Source organism: Phyllobates terribilis, unplaced genomic scaffold, assembly GCF_046119375.1.
Source record: "Phyllobates terribilis strain yellow unplaced genomic scaffold, ASM4611937v1 Scaffold_246__1_contigs__length_2949330, whole genome shotgun sequence".
NCBI classification, from domain to species: domain Eukaryota; kingdom Metazoa; phylum Chordata; class Amphibia; order Anura; family Dendrobatidae; genus Phyllobates; species Phyllobates terribilis.
In genome coordinates, this window is record NW_027363006.1 from 923302 (window position 1) to 939781 (window position 16480).

At 49.0% G+C, this 16480-nt stretch overlaps 1 protein-coding gene across 1 annotated transcript in view; it reads right to left on the reverse strand.

Annotated features, from left to right (window-relative positions):
• Nucleotides 1-493: 493 nt before the first annotated feature.
• The window catches only part of LOC141217706 (microtubule-associated serine/threonine-protein kinase 3-like), a 40561-nt gene continuing 24574 nt past the window's right edge, over nt 494-16480 (reverse strand). Inside the window, exon 8 of the mRNA XM_073665841.1 lies at nt 494-585. Coding sequence (XP_073521942.1) covers nt 494-585 — 92 coding nt within the window. The remainder of the gene's footprint in view (nt 586-16480) is intronic.

Sequence of the window (16480 nt, forward strand, 5' to 3'; positions counted from 1 at the left end):
TGTGTCCTCGAAACGCGTCCAGTTGTTCCCCTCCTAGGGACATGTGATTTTTAATTTTTGGAATAAAGGATTTATCGCTTGTGGCACCGGATTTTACTTTTTCTATATATCTTTACAAGTTTATGCTGGACACTAATCCGTGAGCCTGGGATTCCTGTGAGTTTCAGGTGATATGAGCTAATTACCTTTTTTTCAGTCCACTAGCTAACAAGGACCTGCCCTGGAAATTAATAACAGGATACCAGGGACGTATATGAGATAATAACGTGAAAATGTTATAGGAGAATATATATCATATGAAAAATTATATATCTATGATATATGATGGATAGTGTGACACTTATCATATAATATGACCCATACAGTGCAATTGTGCTAGTGAATATATAGTGAAAAATATGATGAGATGAAAAATATATTTATATAACAAAAAGGCATGGGGCACATAAATGCATGACATTATACATATATTACTAGAAGATATTTAAATTCTTTAAAATATAAAAAGAGGTTCAAATGCACTGGTGATGATGACGCTCAAGAAGATGACCAACTCTGAAAAATAGCAAACGTCAGGCGAAAGAACTAAGAAGAGAAGGAAAGAAGAAAACGTAAGTATAAACGAATAAAAACAATTAAAATAAGATTAAAAGTAAAATGACCATAATACAATGCACTCCACTAGGAACCACCCAACAATATTAAAGAAATGAAACAAAACTATTTGTCTCATTGAGACCATGGAGGGTTAAGGTGTTCAACACAGTGATCCCCCTTGCCTCCTTCTGTGCCAGGATTTTTTTCCAGTTACCTCCTCTAGTGCCTGGGTAGACCCTATCAAAACCACTCAACTGGAGACCAGAAGGGTCACTGTTATGAAACTTCATAAAGTGACGCGGTAATGTCTTGAGCTCATCCACATTGTAAATTTCTTTTGCTGCCTTGATATCCAAGACGCGTTCTCTAGTTCTTCTTCGGAGTTCTCTTGATGTAAGGCCTACATATATTCTGTTGCAAGGGCATTTTGCACTGTAGATCACCCCAACTGTGGTACATGTGATAGTATGAGTAATCTTATATTGCTTCGTACCATTTGAATTTGTAAAGATTTTCGTAGACTCTATATTGAGGCACGCCACGCAAGAGCCACATGGGTGGCAGCCCCAGCTTGGGCCCTTGGATCCAAATAAACCCTTAGCTGCTGGCCCCCCAAGGTGGCTGTTTACCAGAAGATATTTTAATTTTTTTGAGCGTCTATATGTAATAGCAGGATTGTTTGAGAGATGAGAAGAGAGAAATAGACTTCATCACAAGAACTGCCGGTTTTCAGTCATACATGCGAGTGGCTGCTGTAAGCACACCCTAGCAATTTGACCTCTCGCGATGCAGTGCATCACTGTAGAGTCAGCTATCAGTCAAAGTGCCAGGGCGTGTGTGGCGCCCCTGAGGGTTCGGTCGCCAAAGGGGTACTGCATCTCTTTAATGAGGTGTGGTATCTCTCCTTCGAGGTAAAGATGGTGCAGCTGTCAGGACCCCACCTCTGCATTCAACACTACATCTCTCCCACCTGTAGGGGGGCTTTAAGGCACCAGGGTGCTGCCCCAGCCGGGATAAGTGGAGATGGGGGAACCAAAGTAAGGGGGAACCTAGTAGTGGGTGAGGGTGGAGGATACACTTAGAGGTTACACGTACTAAATTCATATTTAATAGCCAGCCATCTTAAGTTCAAGGTCTTTGATTGTGATCTTCATCGCTGAACGTGGCTTTCTGTGTGAACCTGCAGTTGATGGGGACACGGTCCTCGAACTCTGGCCTTGAGTTGAGGAACGGGCAAGAGTTAACGGCTGTCTCTACCCGGTCAAGGTCCTTACTTAAGAAGGTCTGGAGGGGAGCGGAGGAGTATAGCTCCGCAGGCAAAAGGATCCCAGGGGGATGAAGACAGAGCGGTATACGCCACCTGTCCTCACTATTCTGGCCTAGTCTGAGGGATTCCTGCTGCAAAAGGGGTACCGGTCCCCGATATCTGACTCTGTCATTACAAGTCTTAGTCAGAGAAGCCCGGAGGCTCAGTGGATCCCACCGGGTAACGGAGCGGAGTCGCCACCCGTACCCTTGTTCTGTGCATAGTCCAGAGGGAGACCCGGCCTTAGTACACGCACCACAAACGGACAGGAGAGGACCTAGTGGGAAAGTCTAGGAACACTCTGGTGCGGGGTCCTGACCAAAGCACCTGAACTACCCGGCGGTTGTCGGACCCCCGGTCCTGGTGGCCGCAGCGTGCCGTGAGGAGCAGGGAGAAGCCTTGCAGCTGAGCATTCTACCGTGAGTAAAGCTTGGAAGACTACCCCTATGGCCTCCGGTTTCTTATTGCAACGCGGCACCGCACTACACCGCACAACATCTTCCACAACAGCTCCCATCCTCTTGTCCTCTCTGCCCTGAGGCCCTGCTCCGCCTGTGGAGAGTAGTACCATCTTCTGCTGCCGCTACATCCCGCTTCAGAGGACTGAATGCAGAGCTGGTGGAGAATCACCAGGCACCACAGGTGGTGTAGTCAATACAACCACTCGATTAACACCAACCCTGAAAGCCCATTAAATCTTTTAATGTGACGGCCCTGGGCACGGAACGGGTCCAGGCCACGGCTACATTCCCCAACATCTGACCCGGCTCCGAGTACCCCCCCATCTTCCCAGGGAGGGCTATGAGCGTCACACGTGCTTGCAGGAGCCACTCGCAGTGCTATGGGCTGCAATTGTAGATGCTTTGTACACACCTGTATGACTGAAGGCCAGTAAAGGTTCTTGGAATGATTTAAATTCCATTTTTTTCCCATGAGCTGCACGTTCAGTACAGCGGTTGGGCACTTTTCTATACTATTAACCTGCACTGCAGGTCAATAATGTGGCGCCCCTGCGGGCTCAGTCGCCACAGAGTTATTGCACCCCACTTAAGGGTGTGATATCTCCTCTTCCAGGTAAGGATGGAGTACCATACAGGACCCCAAACACACACTCAACACTACACCACTCCAGTTCTGAAGGGGGCCTATATGCACCATAGTGCCGCCCCGGGCCGGAATGGAGGAGTTGGGGGGAACCATGTAGTGAGTGAGGGTGGAGGAAGCATTTATTTTGAGCACTTAGCTGGATCATATATATATGGAGGCCATCTTGGTATCATTGTCTTTGGTTGTGGGTCGTTGGTCGGTAGACAGCACAACGCTGCAGCCAGCTGAGGGTCCACAGTCCTCGGTCTCAGGCCTCGAGACGAGGAGCAGGGCAGAGTTGCTGTAGGCTCTGTCTCGGTCAGGGTCCTGAGAGTAGGAGGCCCAGGAGGGGAGCAGAGGAGTCAAGATTCACAGGCGAAAGGATCCCAGGGGATATGGACAGAGCGGAGCCACCACCTGCATACCTTATTCTGGCCTAGCCAGAGGGACCCGGCCGCAAGAGGGGTAACCGGTCCCCAATCTGACTTTGTACTTCACGTCTCTGTCGGAAGAATCCGGAGGCTTATGTGGATCCCAGGGGGATATGGATGGAGCGGAGTCGCCACCTGTATGCCCTAATCTGAATTTACCCAGAGGGACCCAGCCTTACGCCTCAGCCTCACCACAAGTCACCAAAAAGGGCGCCCAGTCGGTCCGGGAACTACACGTTGCCCATAGAGAGATTGCAGCACCCGTACGGGACTCAGTGGGGAACACACGGCGGGAGAAGTTGAGCAAGAGAGGAACACACTAGAGCGGGGTCCTGGCAGGTGCTCCTGAACTACCTGGAAAGTGCTGAGCCCCACCCTGGCGGCCGCAGCTCGCCGTGTGACAGCAGAGAGAAGCTCTGAGCTGATAAAAAGTGAGTAAAGACTCGGATGACTTCAACCGCTATCTCTGCCTGTTCTTTCTACAGCGGCACAGCACCCGCCACCACTCTACATCACATCTACACTGCCCTGAGGCCTACTCTACCCGTGGAGAGTAGCACCAACTAAGCTGCCCGGAACACCGGCCTCAGAGGACTGTCACAGCGCCAGTAGTCATTACCGGGTACCACGGGTGGCGTCACGAACATTTACAAACCTACCCTACTTCCCCTTTTTGGTTTACATTTTTATCCCCCCTTTTATTTTTGGACTGACCACCCTGGGTCACGGAATGGGCCAGCCACTGTGACATCCCCCAAATCCATCAAGGCCCGGTTGGCGAGTACCCCGCTGCCCAGGGGGTGCGTCAATAGCGTTTGAGGATATGGACATACTAGGTTCTCTTCACATGCCACTGTCATTCTGTGGTTGGGCTTCACAGGCAATAGTGATTTTATATGTAGCAATGCAAAAGTACTTTTGAATATAGACAAGTGATCTAACGTTCAGTTTCAAGTTGCCTAAGGGGACTAACAAAGTAAAAGAAATGTTAAAAATCCACAGCCATTTTCTCACGTTAAGAGAAGTAGAAGTAGACGTTCTGAGAAAAGTAGATGACAATCTGGTCAGAACTGACTCGCATTATGTTTTTCAGGGTTTGTCTGCAGGAACTTCTCTCATGCTTTGATCAATGGAACATGTGTCAGGACCAAGAAGCTCTTGGAGAAAGACAAAACAGAGATCCAGTGACTTTCTAGTAAGTGTTTCTCAAGTACACTCGCATATGACACACACTTTCTTATCAATTTCACTCGGGGTTATTTAGTTTGGAAAAACGAAGGCTTAGGGGTGATCTTATTACTATGTACAAGTATATGAGGGGACAGTACAAAGACCTTTCTACTGATCTTTTTACTCTGAGGCCTGAGACGGGGACAAGGGGGCATCTTCTACATCTGGAGGAAAGAAGGTTTAATGATAATCACAGACGTGGATTCTTTACTGTAAGAGCAGTGAGACTATGGAACTCTCTGCCGCATGATGTTGTAATGAGGGATTCACTACTAACATTTAAGAAGGGCATGGATGCCTTTCTTAATAAGTATAATATTACAGATTATATACAGTGCTGTGCAAATTAATTGGGACAAAGCATTTTTTAAGTAAAATCGTAAGTTGGTTACCAGTCAGTGATTCAAACCAGTTTTAACATTTTTGAACAGGTGTGAGTGTACAACCGTGAGTAACAAAATGTGGTTTGACTGGTTTTAGTCAGAAAATAACAGCTAGCTGCCCCCTCAGCTTCAGTTGAGAGCTTGTTTCTGTGAGGAGTGGTTTAGTGTACTTTTTCTCCATGCCACAATTCCAAGTGTGTGAAGAAATTCCTGGAAGAAAATAAAGTAAAAGTGCTGGACTGGCCTGGCAATTCACCAGACTTAAATCTTATAGAAAATTTGTGGAGCATTGTGAAGAGACGTCTTGGCAAAATGGACTGTACAACCAAAGAACGCATGATAAACAGTGCCATACAAGTGTGGTTCCATGATGAAGAATGGAAGAATTTATGCAAAAACTTGGTAGAATCAATGCCAAAACGCATTGAAAATCTCATATCTGCTAAAGGAGGACATATTTCTTACTATAATTTGTATGTAACAGTGCATTATAACATTTTATTATTAAATATTCAAAAATATGGGTTTTTTTGGCTTTGTCCCAATTAATTTGCACAGCACTGTATACTAGATTCCTTGATAGGGCGTTGATCCAGGGAACTAGTCTGATTGTCGTATGGAGTCAGGAAGGAATTTTTTTCCCCAATGTGGAGCTTAGTGTTTGCCACATGGTTTTTTTTTGCCTTCCTCTGGATCAGCATGTTAGGCTATGGCTTGAACTAGATGGACTTATTTTTTAAGGTTGAAGGATGACTGTTACTATGTATATGTGTAAACAGATGTTAAGAAAAATTATTTTTTGCCTCATTTCTTTTAGGTATTGAAAATTCAAGCACAGCACATACCATCGTGTGTTTCCTCTTCAAAGTACCAGCCAAACTGTAAGTTACTCACAAAACACACAGACTGACACAGCAGCCATTTTTAGTTTTTACAATTACTTGAAAACTTTATGCCAATTTCCCCTTCAACTAAGGGGGCATTTACTTTTTTCCCTGTATGATGTTACCCAATAATGTGCAGGAGGTGTCAGGCAGAGGATAAAGCGCACAATCGCAGAGGATATGAGAGCTGGCTTTCTCTGTATATAATACTCTTGTCTAACTAGTTAAAAAAAAAATCTGCCTTCTATTGATTGCTGTGCAGTGGTGTATGATTCTATATACTGCTCTGCATCCATCCCAGGCTTTGGGGAATAACTTTCAGGCACCTGGGCTAAATGCTGAGCGCTGTTTGTTACAAGTGCTGATGGCACATTACAGTTCTTGTCTCACAGCAGCAGGACAGTACTGAGATGAGAGCTGCAGTGTCCGATCAGCACGTGTCACATACAGCGCTCAGCATCTACCTCAGGTACCAGGGCATTATTCCACACAGCCTGAGATAGATGCAGAGCAGTATATGGAATCACACACCTCTGCTCTCCTCCGCCTGCACAGTAATCACTGCTAGTGACAGTTTTGTCACCTGGTTAAAGCCCCACTCCAGGGTTTGTTTTCTTTTATTTCAGCGCTGGAGTGGTGCAACTAAACTAGTGGTCCCTTAACCCTATTATTATACTTACTAGCCACTGTCTTCAGCTCTTCCCAGCGCCGCTTCAGTCCCACAGCCATGTTTTGACTGCAACTTTGGACTGACCTGAAGTAATGGTCAGAAGCTCTCAGTGTAAGTGTGGGGGCCTGTTGCTGGCCTTGTTCTGGATCTCATGGGCTTAAATTGAGTTCTGACTTCCTGATAGGCCAGCAAACACTGGAGCAAGCTGGCAGGTCACAAACTGCTGGAGAACGTCAGGAGCCTCACGGAATACAGATGAAGATGCCGGTTGGTAAGGATGAGACTAGGGGCAGGGAACTTAGATTAGTGGCTCTACTCCAGTGCCGTAATACAAAAAAACTGCAGTATTGCTTTAAACATGAGTCTTATATTACTCAGAAAAGGTGAGGTCTTGCCTTAATCTGTTGGTTTTTCTTTTTTTTTTCCTTCATGCCTCCAGTTTGGTTGGTCAACCTCATACAGGGGAAATGGGTGACACTTCCAGAGACAAATCTTTACTAACATCCCTAGGCTAAAGTTCAAATTAACCTATTAAATGTAGCAAGTAACATACCCCAAAACTATCTGGTATGCTGGAGCTTAGGCTTAGGGAGAGGATACTTTGCTTCTACAGTTTATGGTTCTGACAGCTTTTGAAAAATATATATTTATTTATTGTTATGCATTTGACACTTTATTGATATAATGACTGATGTTTCTATTGTAATGGAAGTGTTATATTGTTAATATTTTCTACTGTATTCTGTGTTTGTTGCACTATTGATATGAAAACCTTGTGAAAATTGGCAAGAGACTTGATTACATATTAAAGTTGGTCTGTTCAATACTATGGGTAAAGTATTTTTTTTAACTGAAGGTAAATTTTAGATTAATGGATGTTTTTTAGGTTAGTTTCACTCGGCAGCTATTTTTTTCAATAATAATGTTTCAGGTATATGGTGACCTCCGACCCGTCACGTGGGGGGGCCACGCGGGGCCCTGGCTATCCTTAATACACCCCTGATACCCAGGTCAGACTACATGCTGTTCTTCTGCACTGGAATTATTTTAGAAGGATGGGTGCGGTAATCATCACCATACTCCCACATGTCATTTACTTTATATAGAAGAATTACTAATCACGATAAAGGATTCTTCATAGAATGTGTGGTATCTGTGTTGTCAGTTACCCGATTTGTTCTACTAGTGATGGTATTGAAAAACTGCCTTAACCTCCCTTTGGCCTGGCAAGTTCACCATTGGCTGGGCCTTCTTGCTCTGCTCCTGCCGGGGATGCTTCGTCCGGGGATTCTTCTTGAGCTGACTCTTCTGCAGCACTAGGCTCTTCTGCAACACTTACAGGTTCATCTGGCTGTGGAGGGTCTTCTGGCTGTCGAAAGAAGTGGAGTACTGGGATTATGACTGCTCCTCCTATTTGAGGCCAATCTGCCGGGAAATCTCCTAAATCAGTATGTATTACTGCTTCTTCAGGTTCCTCCGGGGTGATGAGAGGCACTTCTTCTTGGGGCTTTAGCAGTTCTGGACACAACTTCAGGTGGTCTCTAGATACCGTTGCAGTTGTTCTTCCTTCATCTTTGCTAATCAAACACGTCTTCCTGTTATCAAACCTATAAATTCAACACAGGGTAGGGTTCTGTCTCCCACTGGTCATCAAGTTTGTGGTTTCTCCTTTTCCTTTTCAATACCACTTATCCTGGTGTGAAGGGTTCTGCTGGCGCACTCTTATTATAGTGGTCTTCCTGCTTGTCCTTCACCCTAGCGAGACTGTCTTCGACACAGGCTTGTACTCTTCTGTACTGCTCCTGTCTGGACGTGTCCCAGTCCTCAGTGGACATATCTGCTTCTGGTTCTGCAACACCAAGCTCCAGGTCCATGGGCAACTTTCCTGGTCTTGCTCGCATGAGATATGCTGGAGTGCAATTGGTGGAACTCATAGGTATGTGATTGTACAGATCTACCAGGTCAGGTAGTAGGTCTGGCCACTGATTTCTCTCCTCAAGTGGTAAGGTCTTCAGCAGGTCGATGACAATGTTGTTCATCTTTTCACAGAGACCATTGGTTTGGGGGTGGTACGGTATAGTTCTTATCTTCCTACACACATACAAATGGCAGAACTCTTTGAACAACTCGGCCTCGAAGGCTGGGCCTTGGTCTGTCAGCACCTGCTCAGGGTATCCATGGGGTCTGCAGAAATATGCTTGGAACGTTTTTGCTGCTGTTTCTGCCGTCAGGTCTTTGACAGGGGCGACCACCAGGAACCTGGAGTAGTGATCTACCATGGTCAGGGCATAGGAGTACCCTGACCTGCTGGGTGACAGCTTGACATGGTCCAGCGCCACGATCTCCAGGGGTCAAGCCATCTTGATGGGTTGCAGGGGCGCCTTCTGGCTGCTGTAGTCTTTTCTTCTGAGGCTACAGGATCCACAGTCTCTGCACCACTTCTCAATGGAGCTGCGCATTCCCACCCAGTAGAATCGACACTTTAGCAGGGTTTCTAGCTTTTTCCAGCCAAAGTGCCCCGCCTGATTGTGGTAGGCCTCCAACACCATCTGGATGTCCATCTTGGGGACCACTATCTGCCATACCATCTCGTGGGTCTTGGGATTGATGTACCTCCGGCACAGCTTCTCTCGATAGATGAACAGCCGGCTTCTCTCATTCCACAGCTGTTTTGCTTGGAAAGATGCATCTTTCTCCAGGGAGGAACCTTCTTGGGTTATCAGCTCCTTGATACGGCTGACAACCAGGTCGCTGTCCTTGGTCTCCTTCCAGCTGTGGTGAGGCAAAGGGTTTAACGTCTTACCACGCTGCCTCCTGGAGGCTCATTACTCGTGGATCATCCCATTCCGGTGAAAGGCAGGTAGCTCAATCTCCTCCAGGTCATCCACTTCTTCTTCTGTGTCTGACTGGTGAGGCATCCTGGACAGGGCATCGGCGTTGGCGTTCTTGCGGCCCGCCCGGTATTTAATTGTGAATTGGTAATTGGACAGCCGAGCCATCCATCGCTGTTCCATGGCTCCTTGCTTGGTTGTTTCAAGATGAGTCAGGGGGTTATTGTCAGTGTAGGCAGTGAACTTGCTGGAGGCTAAGTAGTGCTTGAACCTTTCAGTGATGGCCCAGACCAAGGCCAGGAACTCTAACTTGAAGCTGCTATAGTTCTCTGGGTTCCTCTCAGTCGGGCGGAGCTTCCTGCTTGCATAGGCTGTCACTTTCTCTAGGCCATTCTGCTTCTGACTTAGGACAGCTCCTAATCCTTCATTGCTGGCATCAGTATACAGCAAGAACGGTTGGCTGTAGTCAGGGTAGGCTAGGATCTCGTCGCCTGTCAGTATCTCCTTCATCTCTTGAAATGATTCGGCTTGCTCCTCACCCCAGTGGAATGGGGGATTTCTGCCTTTGGGGGGACTGTCCTACCAGGAGGTCTTGCAGAGGCGCTGCTTTCTTGGTGTAATCTTTTACAAACCTCCGGTAGTATCCTACTAGTCCCAGGAACTGACGTACCTCCTTGAGGTTCTTCGGCTCCGGCCATTTCTGGATGGCAGTGACCTTCTCCGGGTCTGGTGCCACTCCCTCTGGACTGACAATGTGCCCCAGGTACTGTACCTTTCTCTTGAGCAGGTGGCACTTTGAGGGCTTCAGCTTCATCCCATACTGGGACTGTGACTCAAATACCTCCGCCAGGTGCTTCAAGTGGTCCTCATACGTCTTGGAGTACACAATCACGTCGTCCAGGTATAGTAACACAGTCTCGAAGTTGTGGTGTCTCAGGCAGCACTCCATCAATCTCTGAAACGTTCCAGGTGCATTGCAGAGTCCAAACGGCATACTGTTGAACTCGCAGAGTTCCATCGGGGTGGTGAAGGCCGTCTTCTCCCTATCCTCCTCAGCCACAGCTACTTGCCAGTACCCACTAGTGAGGTCAAGGGTGGAAAAGTAATTTGATTTGCAGACTTTAAGGCAGCCAGGGATTCCTCTATTCGTGATAAAGGGTATGCATCTTTATGTGTAATGCGATTTACTTTTCTGTAATCTACACACATCCTCATGCTTCCATCCTTCTTCCTGACTAACACTAGGGGAGCTGCCCAGGGACTACAACTATCCCTTACTACCCTGCCTTTTTCATGTCGTGCAACATCTCCTTGGCTTTCTGGTAGTGTGCTGGTGGTATAGGCCTGTACCGTTCTTTGATGGGGGGATGGTTGCCTGTGGGGATGTGATGTTGTACCCCCTAAATCCTCCCAAAGTCAAGTGGGTGCTTGCTGAATACCTGCGCGTATTCCTGAACCACCCGGTGTACCCCCTGTTTCTGGTGAGCTGGAGTGGTGTCTGTCCCAACATGGATCTGTTGACACCAGTCCTCCACCTGGGTTGCCGGGTCATTATCCTCCACTTGGTCTGGGGAGGTTAAGGACTCCACCGTGTGGATGGAGTTGTTATTTACAGCATGTAACTTGGCAACAGTGGTATATCGTGGTAATCTGACCTCGTCTTCCCCATAGTTGAGAAGACGGACGGGCACCCTCCCATTGCGTACATCCACTACCCCTCTGGCAGTTAAGAGTGTAGGTCTGTGCTCTGAGCTAAGGGGTTCTACTACCGCCTGGTAACTCTGTCCTTTAAGACCTATTGCTGCTCTACACCATATAAGCATTTCACTCATTGGGGGAATCACAATGGGCATCGGGTCTGCTACCCGCACATTACCAATCTCACCACCGGATAACTTTACTTGCTGCTGGTACATCAGGGCTCGAATCTCCTTCTGGAGGGCTCTCCTCTGCCCCGGTCTGGCGACGTCAGCGAGCTGTTGGAGTAAAAACACCACTTCCTCCAAACAGTTATCAACAATATTAGTACCTGGTACCATATACAGTCCATTCTCATCAGAGAGAGTCTCTACTACAATGAACCCCTGGTCCTTCAGCTCCACTCTCCCCACCTTTACCGCCACATCCTTAACCCCGACTAGGTTAAGAGGGAGGTTGTTAGAGGCATAAACGGAGAAATCTGTATCTGGGGGTTGGAGATTGTCCATGGACCAGAATCTCTTGTAAAGGGCATCAGGCATTATGGTTACCTGAGATCCAGTGTCCAGCAGGGCAGGTATCTCAATGTCGTCCAGGATTATGGACAGGAAAGGTCTTCCTCCCACGAACCTGCTGTGCCAGTCTGAGGGGCCTGCTGAGTCTATTCCAGGGTGTTGACCCTCGGACCGAGGGTTTGCTCTTTTAAAGGGCAATTGCGCACTGTGTGGCCTGCCTTCTGGCAGCGGTGGCTGACAAACTCTCGTTGAGGGTGGCGCTGATTGTTGGTCCTTCCACGAGGTGGCGTTTTCCTCCTCCCGGGCGGCGTTGTCCTCCTCCGGGGCGACGGCGTCCTCCTCCTTCCTCTCATCCAGGGGACATCCTCAGGGCAGTCGGCTAGCAGGATCCTTCCCTCCGTCTCTGGCTCCGTCCGTAGCTGCAGGGCACTCATCAGAGTGACCAGGTTTTTAGTCAGCTGGCGCACTTCTGAGCCCAGACTGTCCAGCTCACAAGGGGGCGCTGCCTGCACTTTAGCTTCATTAGCCAGTGGGGAAAAGGTGGGTGCTGCGGGCGTTGGAGTGGCCCTACCCTGGTAATGTTGTATAGCAGTATCTGCTGTTTCCAGGGGTTGCAGTTCCTTTATAGCCATGTCCTTAAAGGTAGCATCTGGATGATCCAAGGACCACCAACGCACAGTCCTGCTCTCCTCTTGGGACCTCAGCCCCCGGACAAATTGTTCTTTTAGCATTTTACTTTCATCAGTTATGCTGGTTGGACTGACCTGTTTCAGAGCCCGCAGGGCCCCTTGCAAACGGCAGGCATAGTCCCGAACACTGTCCACCGGTTTCTGTGAGCAGTGGTAGAACCTCATCTGGAGGTCTGCCTCAAAGAAGTTTGTAACTTTTTGAAGATTACGGACACTGACTCCTGGTCTGCGGCTGACCAAGTCTCTACTTCTCTCTCCGCAGCACCAGTCAATTGTCCCACAACAAGTGCAGCTCTTTGTTTGCCCATCATAGAATACATGTCCAGTATGCTGCATATTTTTCGCTTGAATCCAGACAGGGTGTCTGGCTTGCCGCTGTACTGGGGGAGCCACTTTGCTCCAGGCATGTACTGTAAAGTCAATGGTACGATAGGCGCTACAGGCCCTGTTGATGGGGCGGTTGCTCCATCCCGCGCGGCATCATCCCCGGTGGGATCATCGGGGTTCTCGACCCGAACCCCGGTATCGGGCTGCTCCTGCGACATCCTGGCATCCCCCTAGCGAACCGTGGCCTACCTTCTTTTTCCGTAGGCCGCAGCTCTGCAGGTGACGGTCGTCGGATAGGACCTTGCGTCGCTTCTCGTCTTACGTCAGAGCGTGCGTTGGGGCTTCCTGCCAGGACCTGACGCTGCGTCAGTGCGTGGGGCGTGTCAGAGACTTCGCGCGGTTACACAGGTACGCCTCCTAGTTTTCGCGTGGTTACGCCCTTCTTCTCGCACAGTGACGTAACAATGGCATCAATCTTCGCCACAGTACAATATACAGTTCGTGAATAAAGGCGCACAGTACCCGGTGGCAACGGGCACAACTCCTTCCATAGCCGCGGGCACGCTATCCTGTTCGTGACGCCAGGAAAGAGATGACGAGCCCAGGGGATGGGGATGTACTTGGCGCCTGGGCCTTGATGCCTGGCCTTGGGGGATGTCGCGGTAGTCGGCTCCCGGGCCCGTACCCTGGGCCTCTCTTTAAAAAGGTGGATAATTATGTGAAAGTTCGTGACGCCACCTGTGGTGTCTGGTGAGGATCACCAGCGCTGCGGCAGTTCGCTGAGGCCGGTGTTAAGGCAGCTTGGGTGGTATAGCTCCCCACAGGTGGAGCTGGGCCTCAGGGCAGTGTAAATGTAGGGATGCAGGACAGAGGGGACCCAGCCGGGTCTGAAGAAGGATTGGCAACCACACACAGTTCACTTCAGTACCTTTTACTGGTGGAAATTCAGTCACATTCCGGAGCACTATAGGGTGAAGGGTGCATATCAGGATTCTCCCCAGTGAGCAGGTATAGGGCCTCCTGTTTCTTGCCTTTGTGTAGTAAGTTTCTGACCTGCCTGGAGCTAGGCCTAACTTTGTCACTGTCCTGCACCTGCTGATCTTCTGATAGGGCCTTCTCTTGGAGTTCACACTCCCTGCTTGCGGGGCCTCCGTGACTCCTGGCTCTGGTACGTATCAGCTCTTGGGTGATCCTGGGACCTGAAGTCTTCCAGGGAATCCGGTTGTCTCTACAGGGGAATATATGGCCCTGTAGACGCGGACCCGGTGTCCGGTATATGTTTCTGGGGTGAGCTTGTACAGCTCCTCTGCCCCCAATGCTACTCACTCCACTAGCCTTCAGCCTACTCGGGGCCCTCACTAGGCTATACACACTAGCAGCTGGCAGGCTGCGCTTCACCTCTCTTATGGCGTTGGTACACCTTAAGCTCACTAACCTGAGCTACTTGAGTCTAGCTTGGCCTACCTCTGCAGACTGACTCCTGCAGGAACTGGCTGCAGACCTGTTTCTGTGTCTGAGCCTACACTAAAACACAACTAGACTGTTCTGCTCTGTGGCTGCAGCAGACTCACAGGCTGTACTTGCAGGAGCTTCCTGCTCTGTTCTGCCTGCCTAACTCCACCCTCCGTATATATATGTCCCTATCCGGGCTCCGTCTGGTGGTCTGAGGTAGGGTGGAGGTGTGTGTATGCTCTGAGGGCCTCTTGTGGAGAAATCCGTCCAAGCACCCCTCTAGGATCTGTGGCACTATTGCGCAGCAGGGCGCCACACATCCTCTATATATTACAGCGCACAGAACAGATCCTCTATATACTACACCACACAGGAGAGCCGACAGATACTCTATACACTACACCACACGGGACACATCCTCTATATACTACACCACACAGGACACATCCTCTATATACTACACCACACGGGACACATCCTCTATATACTACACCACAAGTGACACATCCTCTATATACTACACCACACAGGAGAGCCGACAGATCCTCTATACACTACACCACACGGCACAGATCCTCTATATACTACACCACATGGGACAGATCCTCTATATACTACACCACACAGGACAGATCCTCTATATACTACACCACACAGGAGAGCCGACAGATTCTCTATACACTACACCACACGGGACAGATCCTCTATATACTACACCACACAGGAGAGCCGACAGATCCTCTATACACTACACCATACGGGACAGATCCTCTGTATACTACACATCATGTGACACATCCTCTATATACTACGCCACAAGGGACACATCCTCTATATACTACAGCGCACAGGACAGATCCTCTATATACTACACCACACAGGAGAGCTGACAGATCCTCTATATACTACACCACAAGGGACACATCCTCTATATACTACACATCATGTGACACATCCTCTATATACTACACCACATGGGACACATCCTCTATATACTACACCACACGGGACACATCCTCTATATACTACACCACACGGGACAGATCCTCTATATACTACACCACACGGGACACATCCTCTATATACTACAGCGCACAGGACAGATCCTCTATATACTACACCCCACAGGAGAGCCGACAGATCCTCTGTACACTACACCACACGGGACACATCCTCTATATACTACAGCGCACAGGACAGATCCTCTATATACTACACCACACAGGAGAGCTGACAGATCCTCTATATACTACACCACAAGGGACACATCCTCTATATACTACGCATCATGTGACACATCCTCTATATACTACACCACACGGGACACATCCTCTATATACTACACCACACGGGACACATCCTCTATATACTACACCACACGGGACAGATCCTCTATATACACTGTAACATACCTGGTGGCGGGCTTGCATGGTGCACCATCTCTCACTATGCAAGATTGCAAACTTGATCTTCAGTCCAGTCTGCTAGTCTGGCTTCTATTCATGCTGTCTGTTTGTCTCTGTTCTGACTGCTTAGGGCAGCAGCCCGGTTACTTCCTGTTTTTTGTAGCTGTTGTGGGCACACCCCTAATGCGTCCTCAGCCTATTTCTGTCTGTCACTGGATATTTAAACCAGCTCCACCTTGAAGCTGGTGCCTGAGCAACTCTTATCCTCCGAGGGCTTCTTGCCTGATGTGCCCGGTCCTGTTCTGTTTTTCCTGCCTGTCCGCCTTCCTGGAGGCTGTATTCCCAGGCCTGTCTGAACACGCTCCTAGCCTGTTCGTCCCGCCTTCTGGGGGCCGCATACCCAGACCTGTTATCTGTGTCTTCTAGCCTGTTTGTCCGCCATTCTGGGGGCCGCATACCCAGACTCGCTCCTGTATCTCGCTGCAGTGTCAGTTCCTGTCTGAACACTCAGTTCCTGTCTGAACACTCTCCAAGCCTGTTACCTGTTTTTCTCTATGTCCGTACCTTCCCTTTTTCTGCAGAGTCTGAACCTGCACCTAACTCCTACTCGTTGTCGCTGTACTTCCGTTTGTGAGTTAAGAGTCCACTCGCTACTTCATTGCAAGTATATTGTGTATATCTGGTTCTGCCTTTCCCTTCCAGTCTGTTCTGTGTGAACAGAGCCCTGTCCCCTCTTCTCTGCCTTGCTCACCGCTCCGGCGGTTCCTGCCTGCTCTGCCTTGCTCACCGCTCCAGTGGTTCCTGCCTGCTCTGCCTTGCTCACCGCTCCGGCGGGTCCTGCCTGCTCTGCCTTGCTCACCACTCGAGCGGTTCCTGCCTGCTCTGCCTTGCTCACCGCTCCGGCGGGTCCTGCCTGCTTTGCCTTGCTCACCACTCCGGCGGCTCCTGTCTGCTCTGCCTTGCTCACCACTCCGG